Raw genomic sequence first — 23,041 nt, forward strand, 5'->3', positions numbered from 1 at the left:
TGCTCAGCTAATTTTTTGTATTTTTGGTAGAGACAGGGTTTCACCTTTTGGGCCAGGCTGGTATCGAACTCCTGATCTCAGGTCATCCACCCGACTTGACCTCCTAAAATGCTGGGATTACAGGTGTGAGCCACCGCATCTGACCTTTTCCCTGTCATTTTCAATGTCATTTCAATACCTGAGAATGCCTTACCTTCCCAAGCCCTACTTGTCCTTCTAGGCTCAGCTCTAATCCCTTTTCCTCTGGTCCTTACTGGAGGCCAGAGGCTACCTCTTAGAGCTCTTTACATCTTGGGTGCAGTGTGGTAGCTCATGCCTGTAATCCCAGTGACTCCACTGGGGAAGCCAAAGCAGGAGGATTGCTTGATCCCAGGAGTTCAAGGTTATAGCAAGCTATGATTGAGCCACTGCACTCCAGCCTGGGTGACAAAGCAAGACCCTGTCTCTAAAAAGAAAGAGAAAGAACTTCTTACATCTGTCAAAGCACTTAGGACTGTACTTAGCCTACCCAGACTCACTGATAAATATTTGTTGATTAATTTATTTGCAGCACAGATATGAGTACAATTGGTGGCAAAGACAGAATTTGTCCTGTAGGCTTAGCAAGTTGAGATTGGTATCTTTGCTGCCAATTGCTTCCGGGGTTTACAAATTTTTAGATAAATTTTGGATTCAAAACTGGATCCCTGACTATAGATTTGCCACACTATAGAACTGTGGAGAAGTTGATATTTTTTAAAAGTTTCACAATAGATAATTAAGAGCATGAAATAAAAAATATTTATTCCCTACTATTTCATTCCTCCAAATTTCAGTAAACTGGAAAAGTGTTCAATTCAGGAACAGGTTTCAGAGATGAATGAACCAAACTGCTCAAATTATAATCCAACTTATTCCAATATAGTCTATTCTTATATGGTCAGTGTATAGAAAGCTGAAGAAGGCTAGTTTGTTTTAAAAAATAGCACCTACAGAGGAAATGCTAAATTACAAACTGAGAAGAGTACTTTCATACTAATCACTATCCTTTTATGGACATCAAATCAACCTTTTTGTCCTTGCCTGAGACATTAGATTCTAACAAAGTCTTGAAAAATGTTGAAAATCGCATGGTTGTTCAATGCCTCCATGTGGTAGAAAAAATAATTTAGCTCTGTCCTACCTTCCTGTGATAGCAACACTCGGGCCAACCAAGGACGATAGTGCTTAGGGTCCTTCAATGGGATCAGTACTATTTTATTTTTTTAAAAAGGGCCTATGGAAAAATGACCCAAATTGAAGATAAATGCCCCAGGTCGCATTAGTCTTTACGGAATCGACCCTTCTTTTTGAACTTTCCTTCTCTTTCTTACAAAGAATGGATTTTTCAGCCAAAGGAGAATTATAAAATGAAACAAGTCTGCTGAAATCCACAGTGAGTCCATTTTTCCTAGAAAGGCTTTATATAAATTCTTTATACATTGAAAACACAAGATTTTTTTTGTTGTTCTTTTGATGAAAAAATGAAATCCTTTTTTTTTTTTAAGGAGTCTTGCTCTATTACCCCAGGCTGAGTGCAGTGGCACAATCTCAGCTCACTGCAACCTCTGTCTCCTGGGTTCAAGTGATTCTCCTGCCTCAGCCTCCTGAGTAGCTAGGATTACAGGTTTACGCCACCACACCCGGCTAAATTTTGTATTTTTAGTAGAAACGAGATTTCACCGTGTTGGCCAGGCTGGTCTCAAACTCCTGACCTCAGGTGATCTGCCTGCCTCAGTCTCCCAAAGTGCTGGGATTACNATGATGTCGATCTCCTGACCTTGTGATCTGCCCACCTCGACCTCCCAAAGTGCTGGGATTACAGGCACCAGGCACCGCGCCCAGCCGACTTACCGGCTTTCAATTGCCTTGATTTCTTTATCTGCAACATGAAAAGTGTGAACTAAAAGAGACCTTAAGTCCCTTCTAGGCATAGAATCCTATGATTCCTTGACTGTATGTTTCTCTTGGAAGGTTTCTTATAGTTTCATGAATTCTAAATCATAAAAACCCCATGTCCTCTTTTCTGCCCTGGTGACAAAAAAACAAAAAGTAAAAGCATCAAAAAGTCCCCAAATCCATGTCCTAAGAAAATTCCTGAGAAATTAGAGTGGAATTATTAATAACTTACTTTGCATAACAGCTAATAAATCACCTTAATTACGGATACTCATTTGACCCTGCCAGTCAGTAGAGCACAGGTATTCCTGCTCTTTATAGATGAGGAAACTGAGGCTCAGGGAGGTTAATTTAGCTCTTTAGGCCTTATAGTTAATAAGAAGGAGAGCTAGAAAGTTGTATATAAATTTTTTTTCCTAAGATAGCTGTATACAGGTTTTAAAAATAATTTGGCATAAAGATTAGTCTTTTGAGAGTACTGGATTCTTTTCTAAACATTTTGAAGTTTTTATTCCCTCTCATTAGATCATTCCAAAACCATAATGCACTACCCCAAGCTAGTGGGTATTAGAGATTAGAGGGAAAGGTACACAAAAGAGGGCAAGAAGCCTTCCAGACAGGTGGTTGGGAAATCACTTTTCCTTATAGGAGGGCCTGTTAGATTTCATGATTTCTTTCATCAGTAACACAGCACAAAATATCAAGTTCTATTTTAAAGAATTATTATTATCGCTAGTATTCAATTTATGCAAACCAATATTAAAGAAAAAATTCATCTACTGTCCTGATCACTCCAGCAAATCAAACCTTTTCTTTTCCTGTGATCGCTGCTAGTTCTCATCTTTATACACATATGACTTTTTTTTAACTGATCGTATTTATAATGTAGACATATGTTTTTAAGTATCAGAAATCCAGAATTTTCATAAGAGGATACTTCAATTTTAATAACTATTCTTAGACTATTTTCCTCATCCTGATTTTATTTCATCTGCTTATTGTTTTCTCCTGAATTCACATCTTTTCATTAGAACAAAAAGAAGACAACCTGGTTTTCAGAAGTTTAAAAAAAATTTTCAAATATACGGCAGAGAATGTCATCATTTTTATATACTCTACCAGGACCCCTGAAACCAAACACTTAAGAAAGGTTATGTCTGGAGAATTTTTCAAAATCTATATGCATTTTAATGGCGGAGAAATAGTTCTGTCTGGAAGCAGGAGGCTGAAATTACGACTCAGAAGATTTCTTCCAACTTTTGAACTTCTTGATTCTATGACAACTCCTGATAGAGACAGGTTTCCTGGTAGGGATTGAGCAAGAAGCACGCACAATTACGTTATGAGTCTTGATAAAGCTGGAGTTTCAGGTTGATGGTTAGGAGTTCAGCTAGGTCGTGAGAATGCTTGTTTTCCTGGTTACTGGATATGCCATGGGCTTTATATCTTGGGTTGTCCTGTGCTAACTGAAGCCACTGTTGCCGTGGAAAATGATGGCAGTTTGAATTAGATAATTTAGAGTGACCCATGGAAATCTGAGGCTGTGTCCTTAACGTACAAGACCTTGTATATGTGGCGCCGTTGTATGGCACAAATCTCTTTAGTTCCCTTCAACTGAAATGACAAATAGGTGAGAAACTAAATCGTAATTTGTGGCCTAATATTTAAAAAATTAATTTGACAAAAATGCTACATAAGGAACAATTCAGAAGAATTGCTGATTATTTCAAAACTATTATCTCAATAGCATTTATATGTAGCTAAAGAAAGCACTGCGATCCCCAGAAGTTTCCATCCAATTTCCAAAAACCAAACCTTATACCTAATGTAAAATGACACCAAAAATTCTAAATCCAGTCTAATTCAGTAGTATATAGCTTATTCCCAGTGATTTCTCACATTTGCAAGCCCGTTACACGTTTGTTTCAAGTGTCACCAAAACCTTTGTATTACTTTTATAAAACCACATCACTTTGTATAAAAAGTGACTGGAAGAATTTAATATTGTAAAACTGCACGTGCCTCGCATGACCTGAGCAGAAAACTCCTGGTTTGGGATCTTCTCACAGGCGTGCCTAAACTGACCTCTGCTCCTAGCAGGTAAATTGCTAGACGAAGCAAGTGTCAGCCCAAAGGAAACCCCCGTTGTGTGATTTTTTTTTCTCTTTAAACTGATCGCTTTTTAGGTGGAGTTCCCGCTGCATTCTCTAGACCAAAGTCCTTGCCACCAGATTACCATCTTTTTCACCAATTTGCCACCTCCCTACCCCTCTCCTTTCCAAAAACCCTCACTGGAAAGAACTTTCTCTCTTGACCTCCCTATTCCATCTAGTTCCAAACGCTCCCAGAGCCTCCCATCTCCGTCGGCTTCCCCTCTCCCGCCCAGAATCCAGGTTCCCAAACCACTTAAGAGGAAATTCACACCCCTCGCCCCCTTCCTGGGCGTCCGGAGGAGGCGCAGGGGTGGGGGCGTGGGGGGGCAGGGTTTTCTGGGGTCTCCTGGGTCTTCCTCGTGCACCCCCAGGAGGTGTTGCAGGGGGAGAGGAGCGCGGGTGGGTGGGACCGGCCGGGTGGGGGAGGGGTGAGGGCGAGGAGGAGGCGGCGGCGGCGGAGGAGTGGTGTGTGTGCGAGCGTGTGTGGCTGGGGGAAGCCATTGCCTGTTTAATAGTTGCTGTTGCTGCACTTCCGCTTCTCTCCCAGCGAGAGAGACACGAGTGGCCAGGCCCAGCCGCAGCCGCAGCAGCAGCCGCCGCGGCGGCACGGAGGAGCCAGACACAAAGAGAGGTACGGGGATCCCCCCAGCGGCCCGCCGCCCCCCGGCCGCGCCGCCGGGCCTCGGGGACACCCCTCGCCGCCGCCCCCGACCCGCACCGCTGAGGCCGCCGGGGCGCCGGGCACGGGGCCGGGGTGGGGGGGGTGGTGGCGGAGAGGGGCTGGGGAGCCCCAGGGGTCCGGGGCCCGCCCGCGGGGGATGGGCAGGGACCCTGGGCCGCGTGGGTTGCGGGGGCCGCCCGCGTCGGGGCTGGGGGTCATTGTGGCTCGAACTGTCAGCGCTGCCCCAGGAGCCCCCCACTGGCCGCCGAGGGGGCCGGGAGCGGGGGTGGGGGGGAGTTGGGAGAGCCCTGTTTTCACCAGGGGCGGGGGCTCCTGGGGATTTACCCCTCCGGGGCGGAAGGGCTCATTGTTATTTCTTCGCTGCGGAGGCCGAGCCCCCCCAACCCCCGCCGCAGCCCCTATCCCCCTCAACGAGTGGCGATCGGGCGTGTGCTCCAGACCCCCTCCCGGCCGCGCAGCCCTGAGCCGGGCGGCCCAGAGGCAGGCCGGCCGGGAGGGGCGTCGGGGCGCGGCGCGGAGCGGGGGGGGCTTGGGCCTGGTCGCCCCTGCCCCCCGCCGGCCTCTCCCTTCCCCCACCCGGGCACCCGTTCCCCGCCTCCGTCCCCCTGTTTCGGCTTCCTCTCTTACTCCTTCCCGCCCCTCCTCTCTTCCCGACCTCGCCAAACTCCGTTCGTGGCCCCACAGTCTCACCCGGGCCACCGACCCCCCACGACCCCCGGAAAGCGAACAAAAACAGCCCCGAGGCCGGCCGGCCGCCGGGACCTTCCCTCCCTGCCCCGCCGTGGAGCCCCGCGCCCCCGCCCTGCCCTCCTTTGCCTCCCGGTTACTCCCTCCCTGCCCTGCGGAGAGCCCCGGGGGGTGAGGGAGGGGCCGCTCTCGGAGCTCCAGACCGTTTTCCCACCGCGTTCCCTACTTGGGGCCAAAAATAAACAAACAAGCCGCGTCCGATTTGCAAAAGCCTTAATGGGCCTGCAGACTTTGAAAAGCGAGTGGAGGGCGGTGGGCGGCCGCGTGCGCCCCTGGTCAATGCCCTCCTGACAGCACCCGAGTTCCTTATTTACACTGGCTGCATGGTTTGTGTGTTTCTGTTTTGTTTCCCTCCCCCCGCAGGGGCTGTTTGCGGGGTGGGGTGGGGGGTTCGATATGTCGGATGACGATTCGAGGGCCAGCACCAGCTCCTCCTCATCTTCGTCTTCCAACCAGCAAACCGAGAAAGAAACAAACACCCCCAAGAAGAAGGAGAGTAAAGTCAGCATGAGCAAAAACTCCAAACTCCTCTCCACCAGCGCCAAGAGGTACCGTACTCTTTTTTTCCACAGGCTTCCTATTTTCCGAACTGCCTCTTGCTGCATTTGGTCTGCCTCCCAATGAGGATAGCTTAAACGCTCCTCACGGTTTATGTGTTCTTAAAAATGAAAGAAGGGCCTTGGAAGCCCTAATTATTTTCTCTATTGCCGCTTCTGTTTTTTTCAATCATTGCCCACATACAGCTGTTGCGGCTTGGCTCTCGCATTTGTTGCCGAAGTTTGTAACAATCCTCATCCACTTTTATTAGCGACCCTCAAATCTGATTTCAGATTATTTGTCCCACTAATGGTTAATCTTTGCCCTTCCCCAAGGGCCAGCATCCCGTTTCTTAATTACTAATAATCTGCTCAGACAACTGCATCGAAATGATTCTATGATCATTTTACCTTCTTTTCACCTGTTGCATGGATGATCTTTTTTGAGTAGAGCTTTCTTCACAAATTGCAAAAGGAATAAGAAATTCATATGAGCAGGTACAAAATTTCATAGGTGAAGACAGATTTTCTCTGGTGGAATTTAAAGAGATTTTTCTGAGAGTTGAGACGAATGAATCAGTAAGTGATTGTAAAATGGTTATTGCAGGTTATTTTTGTGATTCTCTTTTGAGAACTTCAGTTTACCAAGTTTCAGGGAGACTTGTCCTTTTTTCATGCTATTTGCTGTCCTCATGCTGTAAAAATGCTACTTTGCCTTATTTTTTCAATTGAAGCAGTGTCTCTTTTTCTTTATTCTTTTCCTCTTACAGCTCTTGGAGGTAGCTACTTTTTACACTTGCCATCCTTCAGTAATATTCTCTGATCCCCATGACACTTAAAATAATCTTTAGTAGATTCCTAGGAACCCCGAGACACCTTTTTATAAATCCTTCTGCTCTCAGAATTAGACAGTTGTTAAAAAGGTGGCAAACCAGGAACATAGTAGGGAGTCTGAATGGTGGGTTAGGTAGGGAAACCCTTACAATTTTTAAAAATAAAGTGGAACATGAGACTTTAGATCTCTCCACTGAGTAGTGAGCCAGGAAGTCAGGGTTTGAGGGTTTGTTCTGTCATTCTCCCTGACTTGTAATTTGAAAATTTGGCAGTGTTTTGGTGACCTAACCATGGGCTGATGGAGTGACTTAAAAAATAATGTGGAGGTCTTAAGTAGCAAGGTGTCTCTGCAAGATTGCTCTTGTTTTTATAGGTTTGGCTTGATCGTAAGGCTTCCCAGGAGGCCTAACTGACCCTCACTGATTAGCCCTGTGCGGTTCTCCTGGAACCTGGCACCTACCCTGCCCACTTGGGATGGGCTTTTCGTTAACGCTGCCCTCCACCTCAAGCCTCTAGGCTCCCTGGTCCTCAGTCAGCTTTCGGCCTTCTGTGATCAATCCAGGATACTTGCTTTGGGCAATTTGCATCTTTATATTTTGCTAGATATCCCTGGTGTACATGAATATATATTTGGGGGTAAAGACACAGGTATTGAGTAGAAAATATTCTGCTTTTGTTGTGAGTGAGTTGATTTTTTTCACTAGACATACTTTGTCCATATATTTTAAACAAGTTAAAAATTTATGTGGAAGTGCTGGGAAAGAGGTGGTAGGTTTTAAAAAATGAAAGGTGAGAGGCTACAAATAGTAATTTTACTTGTAAATGAACATCCGGGCTTTTGTTTTGTTTTGTTTTTGCAGGGAATTTAGCTCCCTGATACCTTGCTGAAAGAGTAGTAGCCATTAGTGTTAAAGCAGACCTAAGGTTAATAGCAAAAGGTAAAAAAACCAAGAGGGACCGTGTATCCAGGAAAGAGAAAGGGGAAAGTTGATGTTAGTGGGATCCTATACAAGCTGTTCTGTGAAATATATTGATTTGGAAGGTAGGTATTGCCCATAGAATTGGAAGGGGCACATTTACCAGGAGGAGGAGTGAAAAAGCAGCTTGAATTGGCGAGACTCACAGCCTGCTAACTGCATGCTGGAAAGTGGTTTCTAAACCGTGGGTAGAGGAAAGCCACCATTGAAAGTGGCCTGAACAAGAATGACTGACTCTGTGGACATAGATAGGCATGAGCTGCTCCTGCAAATCTCTTGCCAGTTTTTTGGAAATGCAGATGCTGACTGTCAAGATGAAGTTGATAAAGCTTCTTGGTATGAACACTTCTTAGGTATTAAACAACTACCTCTTTAGTGAATATTTTATAGTGGGAGTTGGGTGGGCAAGGAGGACTGAAGTCAATGTGTATTTTTATAGGCATTGTGCTCCGGTGAGGAAGTTTTTGCCTGTGTGTGTAGGTCTTAAAATACAGTTATTCGAAAAGACGCAGGTAAAGAATCCGGAAACCAATGTTCCAAACTTTTAGTGTAATGTAGTCATGAGTCAAACAGCAGGAGTATGAATGTCTCAGAAATGAAACGCTTTTTGGTAGCAGTAGACAGATAAATACGTTGTCCAGTGAGATTGTGAACAAACCCTTTCTAAAATTGACAGATTTGTAGGGACAGGAAATGTCCTCCAGTAGGAAGGTTTGTAGAACCTCCCCCAGCTGTCGCCCTGAAAACCTATTCCTCATCGCATATAGTTAGCCTGTCCTACGCAGAAAACCTTTGGAAAGGGAAACGCATCCTTTATTGGATTGCTGTGTGTGTGTGTTTAAAATTGTTTAACTACAGTGCTGCCTCGGTGAGATTTTTACGTTGTAACATAGCCCCATTGGGCTTTATATGATGGGAGGAGGAAAGGTTATAAAATTAGGCACCGTTTAGAAGGTGGAAGAAGCTTAGAGGCCCCAAACTTTGTCGTATTAATTGATGCTCTAAGTGCCTAGGTAAGCGAAAGACAAAGGCCAGGGCTTGGTGTGAACTGCCTGGTGGCTTCGGCCTAGGAGTGGGGGATGGGGCCCTTTGTGAAGTCCAGGGTTGGTGCGGAGGGAGAAAACTGCAGGTCCCGGGTCTGTGCCCCGTGTGTGCTGAAGAGCGGGCCACGAAGGAAGGGGCAGACCCCGGGAAGTTAGAGGACGCCCTGGAAAAAGCAGGTCCGGGGAGGTGGGCCTAGAGTCCCGCAGAGCGTGCGGGGCGGAGGCAGGGTCCGGTGCACCTGTGCTGTCGCGGGCCGGCCCCTGGGGTCCGCGGTGCCCGAGGGGCGGGCGGGGGCGTTCGCGCTCTGCGTTCGCGCGCGGCCTCGGGCGGAGGTTCTGGGCGCCGGGTGTGGCGAGCTGGGGCGGCGCGGGGCAGCCCCCGTGCGGGCACCCTGTTCCCCTCCCCCCTCCCGCAAGTTCACCGGCGCGGCGTGAGCCGTCAGGGGCGCGCGCGGGGTGGGGGCGGGGTGGCCGGGCGGCGGCGGCGGCCCACTGCCAGGGAGCGACCTGCGGCCTGGGCCGCCCGGGCACCCCGCGACGGCTGGCAGGTCACTCGGGCCCGAGGGGCCTCGTGGGGAGCGGCCATGTTGGCTTCGTCACTGAGGACTCCGGGCGGGTCGGGTGTCGGGCGAGACCTCGGACCTTCGGCCTCTGGGGGTCGCCCTGCCGGGGTGGGCATGGGGGCATCTGGGGGGTGAAAGGGCCCCGAGGGGCAGGGGAGGCCGGAGACTGGCGTCCTTCCCACCCGCTGATGGCTGTGATCTCTCCGTCCCGAGAGGACGTGGAGGGGAGGGATTGAGGAAACCGGTCCGCAAGTGAGAAACTTTAAAATTAGGTCCTAAATGGAAAACACCGAGGAGTAGAACTGCTCTGCTGTGCGAGGCAAGAGTGGAAGGCAAACTTTATAGGTGAGAATAGGAGATCCCAGGCCGCCTCACTACCTTTGTGAAAAGTTTTTTCCTAAACTAGGGGCCTGAAGCTCTTCATGTGTAATTTCCCCTTTGCCAGTAGAATCCCGTGATTGCGCTCAGGTTTATCTGCAGACCTGCACGTTACAGGTGTGAGGCTTCCACGCCGTAATGTTTCTTGTGTTTGTCTCTGTTTCCCCCACTCCAGAATTCAAAAGGAACTGGCGGACATCACTTTAGACCCTCCACCTAACTGCAGGTGAGTTGCCTTTCAGATTTTTTTCATTTTTAAAATTCTTCTAACCTTTGTCTTGGGTTTTTCTTTTTATTATATACTTTTTTATTTTATTCTTTGCTTTCTACGGCGCCAACATCACGTAAGAGCTGAAATTCATTAACCTGAGTGTAATGTTTTGATGAGCCTCTGACAAGCTTAATACTGTGGAGGAGAAGTAATGGATTTATTTGGAGTGGATTTTTACGTGTAGGAAACAAAACTAAAGTAAATTTAAAGGTGTATCCGTGCCTAATTATGGCACGAATGGTGGCACGGATAATATGCCATTAAGGATGATGTAAAACCTTTTATATGCGAAGGACATTTTCGTTTGGAAAACTGCTTTGCTGTAGTAATCTCTTATTCAGCCTCTGCTAAGCCAAGAGAGCGTAGTTAAACACTGGATCTTCAGCCTTGCTCCGTAACATATAGATTTGTTATTGGACTTTTCGTAGAGCAATTCAGGAGACAATTTCTGGTTTTGATAAAGCGTTTCTTTAAAATTGTAGATTTAAACTCTTTCATAGGGGTGTTTTTTTCACTTGCTTTATTCAGACTGTTTACATATGTGTGTTTCAGTTTCAAAACAAATTGAAACCAGCTTTCTAAGGGTTTGTTGATTACAACTTTATTTAGAGAAGCCATTTTGCTACTGTCGAGTCAAGGTGGAAGACCTGATTGTTGATGACTTTGCTAGATCAACAGTGAAGTGAGGGGTAACTTACAACTGTGTATTAGAATAGAGCCATTTATTTAAGGGAGGTCCTGTAACTCCTGCACTTTAAAATTTAAGTATAACATTTAACCTAGTTCTCAGGATCAGCATTGGAAAGGGATGTGAGATTTCAGAAATATTTTAAACTTATTGGTAGCAGTAGAAGTTATGTCAACAAAGTATTCAGTGGCCATAACACAGAGTTTTTAAGATGAGTGTGTGGGAATATTCAGGTTGAAAAGCTAAGTGAAATATTTGGTTTATTAACAGTGGACTTTGTAAACTATGATTAGTGGACTAAATACACAACTATTACGTTTTGGTTGCATTCATTCTTAATGTTGATTAGGTGTGGGATGCACTTTGGTGAAATTTTGTTCTGTTTTGTAAGAAAAGTCATTTTGAGTTTGAAATGCTCTAAAACTGTAGTTTATAATTGAAGCACTTAATTATTCTAGAGGATTTCTTTTATGGTTAATAAGAATCTCTTCAGATGGTTGAGAAATGGAGAAATAATAAGACTTAAGCCTATGATGTTTAACTCGTTATTTTGATGATGGTGGTTCAAATGGAATCCTATAGCTTGCTTTGGTTGGTTGTGTGGAATCCATGTCCTTTCCGCAGGGTTGATCTGTGCTGTGTAGCTATTGCTCCTGTTTGGTATTATGTCTCTCCTACGTGTGTGTTATTAATAACATTGATTAAAACATATAATGGCTTTCTTATGAATAAGCACGATCAAATCTAAAATTGTAAGCCATTTGAAGATTTTCACGGGATTGATCATTTTAGAAAACAGCATAAGTACACTTCAGTTTCACATCATTTTAACTTTAGTTTCTGTGTGAGACATTTATGCTGCTGAGGCATGTGGAACTTTTTTGATTTTGGAAAACCCTCCTAATTACCCCTTTAAGGTGAAACCTTTGGCCATTATGACACTCCAAACTGGGTGGCCATTGGGTGGTTGGTGTTGGGGAGACAAAGTTCAAAATACTAAATTTTGAGAAAAATTTCTGATTTTGGAGAAAATATGAGGCATCTTCATTTTGCAAGAGAATGTATATTATGTTGTCTTTTAACAATAAGGATGACTTTATTTTCAGAAGATATTTTCCAGTGGGGCCATTTGAGTAATATGAATTAAAATTTTTACTTTTGATTGGCTTACTAGTGGTGCTGTCTTAATATTACATAGTAGTCCCAATATTCAGCTCTCTTAAATGAGTTTGGTTGTATGTTTTGTGCTGTTATGGGATTTAATTATTTAATATTTTAATGTACTTTATTGGAGATAAAGATGGATAATTTAGTTTGGGGATACTTTTTTTTTTTCTTTTTGAGATGGAGTCTCGCTCTGTAACCCAGGCTGGAAAGCAGTGGCGTGATCTTGGCTCACTGCAACCTCTGTCTCCAGGGTCCCAGTTCAAGCAGTTCTCCTGCCTCAGCCTCCCAAGTAGCTGGGATTATAGGCATAGCACCATGCCCAGCTAATTTTTGAATTTTTAGTAGAGAGGGAGTTTCACCATGTCGGCCAGGCTGGTCTTGAACCTTGAACCTGATCTCATCATCCACCTGCGTCGGCCTCCCAAAGTGCTGGGACTACAGGTGTGAGCCACTGAACCTGGCCTTGGGGATACTTTTTGAAGTCAGCATCCAGTGAAAATCTATGAATTAAATGATATATTAAGTGCATACATGTTTAAAATGCTCCCAGCATGAGAGCTTGAGATTTGATTGAGTTAAATAATTGGTTTTCAATTAGTGTATCTTGTATTTTTACCCTTTGCTGTACTTCCTTTCTTCAGTCCGTATTCAATGTGTAGTTTTAAACATGTTATTAAAATATGGCACTTGGCACATAGTAACTTCTCAATAAACAGTTGATTATTGCAAATCCGTGAAATTGCTCCTCTTGAAGGAAGGTACACTGCTTGTGCTAATTCTAGCACTTGGCAAAAATATTTGAAGTTATTGTGCGTCAAAACTTATGTGAAATGCAGTTGCTCAGTATGTTATGTATAAAAACAGAAAATGAAATTCTTAATGTTGTATATTGTGTTGGGTAGATATTTTTTGGAACACAGTGCAGATTATGTTCAATGACCTGGTCCAAAGTAATTTTAAGTATTTTCAAACTGCTTTATGTTCACATAGAAATCAAATTCTTAATTTTAGTATCTCTGAACTGTTTTTTTTGCGTGTTTGTTTTTATGTGTGTGTGTGTAGGTACACCCGCAGAAGTTTCCCATCTCACTCTTCGTTTTGGTTAGGCTTTTATTCCCCTATCATTTGGCTCTGTTCTTTTAGGTAAAAAAAATACTTTAACTTTGTAATGATTCCTTAAAGTGTGCCAGATCTTGGATTGTAAAATTACGCCTTTTAGATAGCTGTTGAACTCTGGGCCACTAGAGTCAGTTTTGCAGCTGTTATTTATAGCCCAAGGCTCAGCTTTGGTAAATTGACTAGTTATAACTAGCCTGTAGATAGGAATGTCTGTAGACAGTATGTCTGAACATATTAAATGGCATATTTTGCCTAAGTCCTTTAAAATTCAGTTTTTATTTAATGGATACATTTGTATTATGAGTAAATGTCTCACGTAATGACTTGAAACCTAAAAATTCAGATGGGGATGCTATTTTAGACTAAAACGTCTGTAAAGTGATTAAACACTTCAAGCATGGGGGAGAAAAATAATTCCTCCTTCCTTCCTTCCATCTGTCCGTCTTTCCATCCATCCTTCCTTCCGTCCATCCTTCCTTCTGACAGGGTCTCACTTTGTCACCCAGGCTGGAGTGTGGTGGTGCTCACTGCAGCCTTGACCTCCTGGACTCAAGCTGTTCTGCCTCAGGCCCCCAAGCAGGGACTACAGGCGCTCACCACTACACCTGGTTAATTTTTTGTAGAGACCAGATTTCTCCATGGTGGCCAGGCTGATCTTGAACTCCTGGTCTCAAGCAGTCCACCCACTTCGGCCTCCCAAAGCGCTAGGATTACAGGTGTGAGCTAGGGTGCCTGGCCCTGATATTATTATTTTTTTGTATGTGACAGAATTTCCGTTTAGCCTTCTTTTGATAGCTTTTTTTTTTTTTTTTTTCTAACACTGCATATACTTTAAATAGTTTTAAGCCATTATGTCATTATACAAGAATGCATGTTTTTAAAAAATTCAAATACAGGTTTGTGGAGTAAAAAGCAAAAGATAGTCGTCATGACCTCTTTCTGGTCGTGCTGCTTGCACAGAGATGCCCCATGTTAGCACTTTGTACACTTCAAGGTAGTTTCTGTGAATTTACATGGTTGTATTTTTCTGGCATTACAATACCTTCTCGAATTGGTGGTAATGGTAATGAGATGTCAGTTAAGAAGTCCCAGGCTGCTCATCATGGTTCAGAATGAAAAGAGATCCTTTTCTTGCAGCAGTGGAATGCTCCCTACCTCGTCCAGGTTCAGCATGTTTTAAATGGTTGTTTGGGTGTAAGAAATAGGTTGGGCACAAGTCACCCTTTGCAAAACTGTATCTGTGTGCTGAAAAGATTTCTTCCTTTTAATATCTTTCATTCATCTGATGTTACTAAGCTAAATGCATTAAGGATAGAAGTGTGACTTAAACTGATCTGAATGACGTTTAGTTTTATCACCATTACAGTGTGTATACCTTTATGCATGTAAAGGTAGTGTTGAAAAATTGTGACGACCAAGAGAATGGGGTGTCAGCACAATCAAAATAGCACCCATACTAGGGTCAGGCTGTTGGGAATTAGATCATCATCTGGGGCCTTTCCTATTAGAGGAAAGAAGCCTATCTGGAAATGAATTGCCTTTCAAATGAGTAGGAACTCTTGTGGTGGTTGTGTTTACCAAAAGACTGTATTTGGATTGTAAAACTATACTATTATTATTCCTCCGGAAGCTAAACAGAGTTACCATAGGACCCAATAATTTTACTCCTAGCTATGAACCCTGAATAATTAAAAACAGAGGCTCAAACAGGTACTTGTGTGTCAGTATTCATAGCATTATTCTTAGTAGGCAAAAAGTGGAAAAAACCCAAGTGTCTTTCAGCAAATGAGTGGATGGACAAAATTTGGTCAATACATAAAATGGAATATTCAGCTATAAAGGAATGAAGTTCTGATGCGTGGCTACAACATGGATGAACCTTAAAAATGTTATACTAAGTGAAATAAACTAGACCCCAAAAGACAAATAGTGTGTGATTCCACTTCTATGGAATACCTAGAATAGGCAAACTCATAAGGACAGACACAGACAATAGACCCAGCGCGATGGCTCATGCCTATAATCCCAGCACTTTGGGTGGCCGAGACAGGCAGATCACGAGGTTGAGAGCTTGAGACCATCTTGCCGATGTGGTGAAACTCTGTCTCTACTAAAAATACAAAAATTAGCTTGGCGCGGGGGCGCACTTCTGTAGTCCCAGCTACTTGGGAGACTGAGGCAGGAGAATAGCTTGCACCTGGGAGGCGGAGGTTGCAGGGAGCCGCGTTCACACCACTATACTCCAGCCAGGCAACACAGCGAGATTGCATCTAAAAAAAGGACAGATTAGAGGTTTTCAGGGACTGAGGGGAGGGGAGAATGGGGAGTTACTTCTTAATGAATACAGAGTTTCTGTTTGAGGCGGTAAAAATTTTGGAAATAATGGTGATGGTTGCACAATATTGTGAGTGTAATTACTGCCACTGAATTACACGGTTAAAATGGCAAATTTCACGTAGATGTTTTATCACAAAAACAGCTATACCACTGTTAAAATATTAATCAGCATTTTGAGAAAGATGCTTATAGCTTAGAAGGCAACACTCACAGTTTTTAGGGATTCTTATTAAGAACACTGATATTAAATTCCTGTCACAAACTTTGAGGGCCTGTTATAAATGAAAAGGCACTACCTTCATGGAGTTCATAATCTAGTAAGGGTGGTAAGACATGCACACAGATTTTGAATGGTACTTAGAAATATAAATATTAGGTTTTCAGAAAATAAATAAATATTATTTGGAAAATAATAAAATGCAGATCATGTTATAAAGTTTCAGAGGAGTGAGAGTGATTTGAGTTTGAAGGATTGTGGCTGGAGTACTTAGTAATCTGGGAGAGCTTCATGGGGGAGGTGAGAAGTGGGGTGGGGAAGAATAAGGGATATCTCTGATGTTGGAAACAGTGTAAGCCAGGACAGCAGAGGGAAGACAGAAAAAGGGCACTATTGGGCAGAAGTGAGTAAAAGCCGTGACTGGAGAGTGAGAAACATTAGTGGGAGAATAAATAGTAAGAGATAAAGCTTGTGTTCTCCAGTGTCAGGCTAAGTCTTTAAATTTTATTTTCTATATGCTGGAGAATCATTGAAACCCTTTTGGTTAGGGACTGGCAGTCAAATAGAGCTGGCTCTCGAGATAGAGACAGGAAGGATTGAGTAGAGCTTGGTAGGAACAGGAGCCTTGGAGACTGCTGCAGTAGTCCAGGTGGAAAGTTACGAGGGCTGGGGTGTAAGCAGTGATCATCAAAGGGAAGAGGAAAGAGAGGACAGTGGAATCCATGGGACTATGGAGGGCTTGATAAGGAGTCAGGTTCTTCAGGGTGTTGAGAAAGTTGGTGGTGCATTAACAGAAGTAAATAAGGCAGGAAGATGAAACGACTTGAGGGAGGCAGAGATGGATAGATCCTGTCCCCAGGGCTAAAAAAAGGTTTTGTTATTTGCTTTGTTGATCACATACAATGCTTAGCGTGTTGCTGCCACTTAGTAGGTCCTCAGTAAATATTTGCAGTTTGATTATATATTTGAGTTTATGATTAAATCAGTCGAGCTCCCAGATCTACATGGCCTACTTTTAGATTAGATTAGAGAAATTAAATAGATCGCCAGCTTCCTAAAAGGCAAGGGCAGTGATTTCTGTCTTTGATTCTGACCCTACATGTTTTTCCCAGCTGCTTTAGTTTGAAGATTTTCACAGCTACATCAGCTGTTAAAAGAATGATACAGCAAACGCCCACCCTTCAGCAAAATTTCACGTGTTTGCTTTGTCTCTCTCTTACCTCTGTACGTTAATTTTGTGGAACCATTTGTGACGATGCTTCCGTGTGTTTAGCTTTGCACTAAACACACGGAATTGGATCTGAGGCTGCCTGGCAGTGGAGCTGAGGCTGGGACTGGTTTTGGTAGTCCACATTAGATTAAAAGTGTGGGTGACGTAGAGTGCAGTGCACAAGATTGCCGAGATTGGAAGAGGAAAGAATTGTGCTTTGATGGATATCTACAGATAGAGGATGGGAAATGAAGAGGCTTTGGAGAAAGAAGTAGAAGGAAATCCATAAGGTTGTAAAAGTTCCTAGAGGGACATCAAGGACATCTTCTCTTGGAGCACTAAAGTGTAAGAACGTAGATGTGTGTTTTGTAGGCTGAGAGGAAGAAGCAGGTGTAGAGAGGAAAAGAGTAAAAATGCTGGAGAGGCAGATGTCACGTTTTATGACATAGTCAGAGAGAAAGTGTTGGCCCTATAGAACTAGGCCGTAAGTGGGAGAGTATATGTTTAGAAAGGCTGGTAGCCTGGAACTTTTACACAATTTTCTAGAGGATTAGAAGCCCTTTTGGTGCTTGGGTAGCACTCTAGGTACTTAGATAGACTGGAAAAGCAGCAGCGTCTCTCTGTTGTTGCTTGGTTTGTATGCTTTCCCAGTAGACTTTAAGTTCCTTGAGAGCAGGGATTATTATGTTTTTGTATCCCTACAGTGTCCAAGAAAGGGTAGGTAAACAATGCATATTTGTTAAAACAAAAAAACCTAATTTGGTCTGATGGTTTAATGGGACATCTTCATTATCCTCTTCAGAAAATAATGGAAATTGCTGGGGAAATTGCTGTCACATTTTACAGCTGTCCATTGCTGGCAATCTTTCTGAGTTGGCACCCAAGCAGTTTTGGCAATTTTGACCTTCCTGCAATCACAGAGAAGCTCTGGATGTCAGTGTGATAAAAAAGATGTGATCTCTGCTGCAGGCTCAATTGAGAAAAGGTGTATTAGAGAAAATATAACACCTTTGAATTGCTTGTTTTGATTTTATGTAAGGTTTCTCAAAGTCCCTGTAATGTGGCGTGGACTCTTAGTCTACAGAGGTACAAATGGTAACCTCACTATAAAGTTACCATTTGTCAAGTGAGCAAGGGTCTAGGGGTGCTAAATAAACTGGGTTCCTAGAGATGGTCCCCCAAATCCCAAAGCTATTCCAGATAGTTGGTTATGTTAGAGTTGCTGGCACCCGCCTGAGACATCTGACACATTCCCTGTCACCAGTGAAGTGAAACTGGGTTTCATAATAAGCCCATTCTTATTCAGCCTCTTTTATGCCGCCATGCTCTAAAGTAAAACAAAAGACCTGGTAGCTGGTGTCAGAATATGCTTCTAATCCTCTGGGAAACCTACTCCTTTATAGGCTAAAAGCTCATCAAAGCCCCTGCTTGAGAACTGTAATCCAGGAACTCTGCTGTATGCTAATGGCTCTTTTCTTGAAACATATACCCAGTGATTATGGATTGCTTTGTGGAGTCCGTGGCACGTTACATAGACGATCAACCTTTGGAAGGCCAAGTTGATGTCCCACCCCACTCAGGAAATCTGACAAAGCCAAAGGTTTTCATGCATACAACATATGCAAGTTGTCATTAGGTTTTGCTATAGTGACAGCAAACCATTGGGGCAGTGTATTGTTCACTAATACTTTAACAGAGTAGTTGAAAATGGAATTATTTCTGCTTTCCAAAGTACATGCTGACCCAAATATGACAAAGTAAATGCAAACCCCAAGTAAAGAAACTGTTATCTAGCTTTACATAGCATTCTAAAGCAGATTTGCAGCAGATGTCAGTCTGACTTGTGTGTAGTGACCTGAGTCATTACTAAATTTTAAATAGTAATACTCAATGGAGAAGTCTTAATGGGATCTACTAGCATTGAAATGATGATCATCATACGTACTGCGAGGACATTGGGCATTTGTGTTTATTTAAATTGATCGATAGAAAATTGATGTGGATAGACCTCTAGTAAATTCTACAGAAAAAGGCATTGAGGCACATTTTCAAACAGATGAGAGTAAATAGAGCAGCTTGGGATGATCTTACTTGGAGAAAAATTTTAAAAGTGGTGCAGCTCATAAGTCAGCATTATTATCATGAAGCAGTGTTGTACATGTGACAGTGACATGCGTAAATCAGATCATAATCAGAGTGTCTGCTGTGTGCTAGGTATTGTTCTGTAGGTGACTAAAGCAGACCGGGCCTCTGGCTTGTGAAACCTGAATTTTAGTAGACAGTACAAACAGCAACTAAGCAAAAGGATTAGTACAAGTCGTAATGACTAGTACGAAAGAAATTGACAGAGTGCAGCGAAGGAGAATAATTGGGGGAGGGGTATGAGGGTGACCCAGAGAAGGCTTACAAAGACATGTAGTCAAAGACCTAAAAGATAGGAAATGAAATCGCCTTGTGAAAAGTACCAGAAGACATGTGGGATAGAGGGAAGGTAAAAACAAAAAACAGGCCCTGATGGGGGAGGAGTCAGGTGATGTTGATTATGTAAACCATGGTAAGCGGAGAGTGTGGATTTTTCTCAGTAATGCTTCAGAAGGCTTTTCCCACCCTCCCCGCTGCATGGAAAATAGCTAGGAGGAAGACAGTAGTGGAAGGGAGACCAGGAAGGAGGGTATTGTTTGCTGTGTGTCAAGCTACCTGGTGCAGTTGGCTAGGATTAAGGTGGTGGTGGTGGAGATACAGTAGAACACAGGGACCTGTTGATGGATTGCATGTGAGAGATGAGGGACAGGAGCAAGAATGACTCCAGGTTTCTGCATTATTTTTTTTGCAGTTGGCTAGATGGTGGTGATGTTTTCCTGATAGGTAGACTCCTAGGCCTGGAATAGGGCCATAGGGTACATGTGTGGTGGATAGGGAGAGATGAAGGAAATGACTCCTTTTTTGGACTTGTTAGATTTGAAATCTATTCTCATGAGGCATCCAAATGAAGGTGTCAAAAATAAGTTAGACATAGGTAGTTGGAGCTCTGAGGAATATTGTGAGCTTGAGATGCACGCACATTTGGGAGACCTTACCAAATAGAGGCTCTTGAGTGTCTTGGGAATGCCCTTATCTCCTGGAAAGGAAAGGTGTCGTGAGAAGAGTGGCCAGGATGGAGACCCAGGCATCTAGCATTTAGAAGTGTACACTAGGAAAAGCCAGCAAAGGAGGCAGAAGGAAAATCCAGAGAGTGTGGTATGAGAAAGCAGTGAGCGGAAGGTTTGAGGTGATGAAGTCTGAGTGATGCTGTGAGCTGGAAGGAGATGAAGGCCAGCAAGTAACCACTAGATTTTAGCTCAGGTTTGTTGGTGACCTTTACATGTCTAAGCTGAATTAGAGGAGAGATGATGGAAAAGGAGGAATGATTTTCAAGAAGGAAAATGTGTTTGTAGTAATCTTCCTGGTTAGAATATTTCATTGTATTTGTCTAGAAAAGTGATCTGGTATTATCTAATTTCTACATTTTAGGGCAGAATTTCTTAACGGTATATATAATTTTGGGGGGAGGATGGGGAAAGGGCCTACTATTCGTGGATTCTCAAAAGATTTTTTTTTTTTTTCTGATCTCTTCCTCTTTTTCCTCACCAAAACAAGTTAACTTCTACTTTATGAGATTCTAGTCCTTTGTGATCTTTAGGTTAACATTGTTCCCTGGATGTTACAAGTAAATAGTGTCAGTTCATGTATTACATCTTGATGAATCTCTTTTACAAGACTTGATTTGAAACTACTGGATAAACTGGAAAGTCAGTAAATTGCTGCTGCCATCCTGAAAAATGTTTTGCATGCTTTGATTTGCATCGACCTTTTATAGTCTGTTCAAGCTGGAGAATGCACTAGAATGAGTTGGGTATATGTATTTACTTTTAACACAGCGTAAGTTATCATATTTAATGCTTTTCATTCCCCCTCCCCGAAAAGAGCCTTGCTCTGTTGCCCAGGCTGGAGTGCAGTGGTGGGATCTCTACTCACTGCAGCCTCAGCCTGCAGGGTTCAACTGATTCTCCTGTCACAGCCCCTTGAGTAGCTGGGGTTACAGGTGCATGCCACCACGGCCGGCTCATTTTTGTATTTTTAGTAGAGATGAGGTTTCACCATGTGGACCAGGCTGGTCTCGAACTCCTGACCTTGTGATCTGCCTGTCTCAGCCTTCCAAAGTGCAGGATTACGGGTGTGAGCCTCGGTGCCTGGCCTGTTTTTCATCCTTTTAATATTGACTGTTACGTTTATGCTTTACATTGGATATACTTAGAACTCTTCAAGTACCATATAAGCACTATCTTTCTAATCGTCTACTGATCATGTCTTAATAATTGGTTTCAGATTATGCCAAATACTCTTGGTCTTGCTTAACTTGATAATTGAGGGTAGAATTTTAAAAGTTTCAGGATTAGGAGTCATTGTCCTAAATCAGAGAGTAATTAGTTGGAATCACAAAAGCATGAGGTACTGTACTGCTAGAGGAAAGCAAAAAATAACATGTGGAACCACAAATGTTTTGTCTACATAGGAATTTTGCTCCACAAGTAATTTAAATTGTTGCCACCACCACTTAACAGCTTTCCCCCCTCAATGGGAGTACATCTCAGTTTTTAAGGTAATTTATTAGAATTGCTATTATAAAAATTTATTTCTTAGCAGACTTTGCTAGAACACATTTATCCTAAATAAAAGGAGATAGTTGACTTAGCAGAGAAAAAGACCCTAAAAGAAAACATTTGTTTTATTACAAGCATCCAGGAGGATTTTTTATAAACATGAAAGATAACTTTCCTCTAACCTAAGTAAATATTTCAGGACAAATGTATGTTAAGTGATTATAGTAATGCGTGTGCAGTGACTGGCAGTGAAGTTAGCAGCATCATATACTACTTGCTAGTATGCCACACTGCTTTGGCCTTTTTCTAAGTAACCCTCTCTCTGGAAGTCCTTGGAATGCGTAACTTCGTCAGGGAGATTCTTAGCCCCCGAAAAGACATGTATCTTTTTAGCTTAGTATTCTGAGATGTTCTCACATCCAAAGTAAACATTGTTAAGCGATACGGACCAGTCCTAAAGTAAATGATATATTAAGTGCACAATTCTTGTTCAAACTGAAATTTGAAGTTGTTGTCATTCTTTGCATCCACACTACTGGATTCTATGCAGATAGGGGGATTTCTGCTTCTACATTTTACTGTAATGATTTATATTTACCTGTGTTGAGAGGAAATTCTATATTGTAGCAAGTTAAAACACATGATTTTGGCAAAAAAGTAAAAACTGTTAAGATCTTGGAGCCCACATTTATTTGTTGTGGAAATTTGGAGCTAGGAAGGATGGGACGCTCCCTTCTCTGTCTCTGTGTTCTGTTTATTGTGAGGTGTATATTGATAATGCATTTGTGAAGAAAGGCATTCTTTAATGACTTAGCAGAGAAAAAAGTGATAGTAATTTTATCCATGTGTCTCCAGGTGACTGGTACTGTGTTTTGCTTTCTGCTCTTTTCATTTGTCCAGAGCCACTCGTAAAATCTTTCTGCAGTTAATGGTTCATTATAGTCCAATTTTCATTGCTTTCTAAGATTTGAACTTTGAATCTGAATGTCAGCCCCCCTCTAAAAGCAGTCATCTTTCAGTTCTGAAGCTCCTCTGACATCCTTCAGACCCCTCAAGGAGCACTAGGTTTGAGGATGATAACGTTTGCTCATTGTCATTTGACCTGAAGGTGCATAGAAAGAAATGCTATGTTGGATCTCAGTATACTAATAACAGTCCTGCAGGCTGCATTTGCAGTTTCCTTTCTGCTTGAAATCTTGTTAGTGTCCTCCTGCATTTCTGGCTTTCTCCCATTCTGGTGTGCTTCTTCCCCTTCCTGCTCCCTTAAGAAAAAAAAAAAAAATGGTTAGCCAGTTCGGTGAAGTTTTCTCAGAAATTTTTTGTGGACAGTGCTAACTTAAGCAAGAAAACAGTTTGTGACACTTGACTTTTCAAGGAGGAGATAAGGTTTTGTGTACCCAGACTGTATATATCAATTATTATGGGGCTAAACTTTGAAAGTATGATTAATTCCCCTGCAAGTATTTACCAAACCTTGTCGGATTTTAATCCTATTTCTTGAATTACTTTGAAAAAATGTCACATACTACATACACATTATTTGCATTATGAGGATTGCCCAT

The 23,041-nt window shown here is 42.9% G+C and overlaps 1 protein-coding gene across 1 annotated transcript in view; it reads left to right on the forward strand.

Annotated features, from left to right (window-relative positions):
• Nucleotides 1-4,512: 4,512 nt before the first annotated feature.
• Nucleotides 4,513-23,041, forward strand: part of UBE2E1 (ubiquitin conjugating enzyme E2 E1) — an 81,789-nt gene continuing 63,260 nt past the window's right edge. Inside the window, exons 1-3 of the mRNA XM_017522548.2 lie at nucleotides 4,513-4,701; nucleotides 5,863-6,047; nucleotides 10,006-10,056. Of these exons, the coding sequence (XP_017378037.1) occupies nucleotides 5,896-6,047; nucleotides 10,006-10,056 (203 nt within the window). The 5' untranslated portion in view covers nucleotides 4,513-4,701; nucleotides 5,863-5,895. The remainder of the gene's footprint in view (nucleotides 4,702-5,862; nucleotides 6,048-10,005; nucleotides 10,057-23,041) is intronic.

Source organism: Cebus imitator, unplaced genomic scaffold (genome assembly GCF_001604975.1).
Source record: "Cebus imitator isolate Cc_AM_T3 unplaced genomic scaffold, Cebus_imitator-1.0 Scaffold24, whole genome shotgun sequence".
NCBI lineage: Eukaryota > Metazoa > Chordata > Mammalia > Primates > Cebidae > Cebus > Cebus imitator.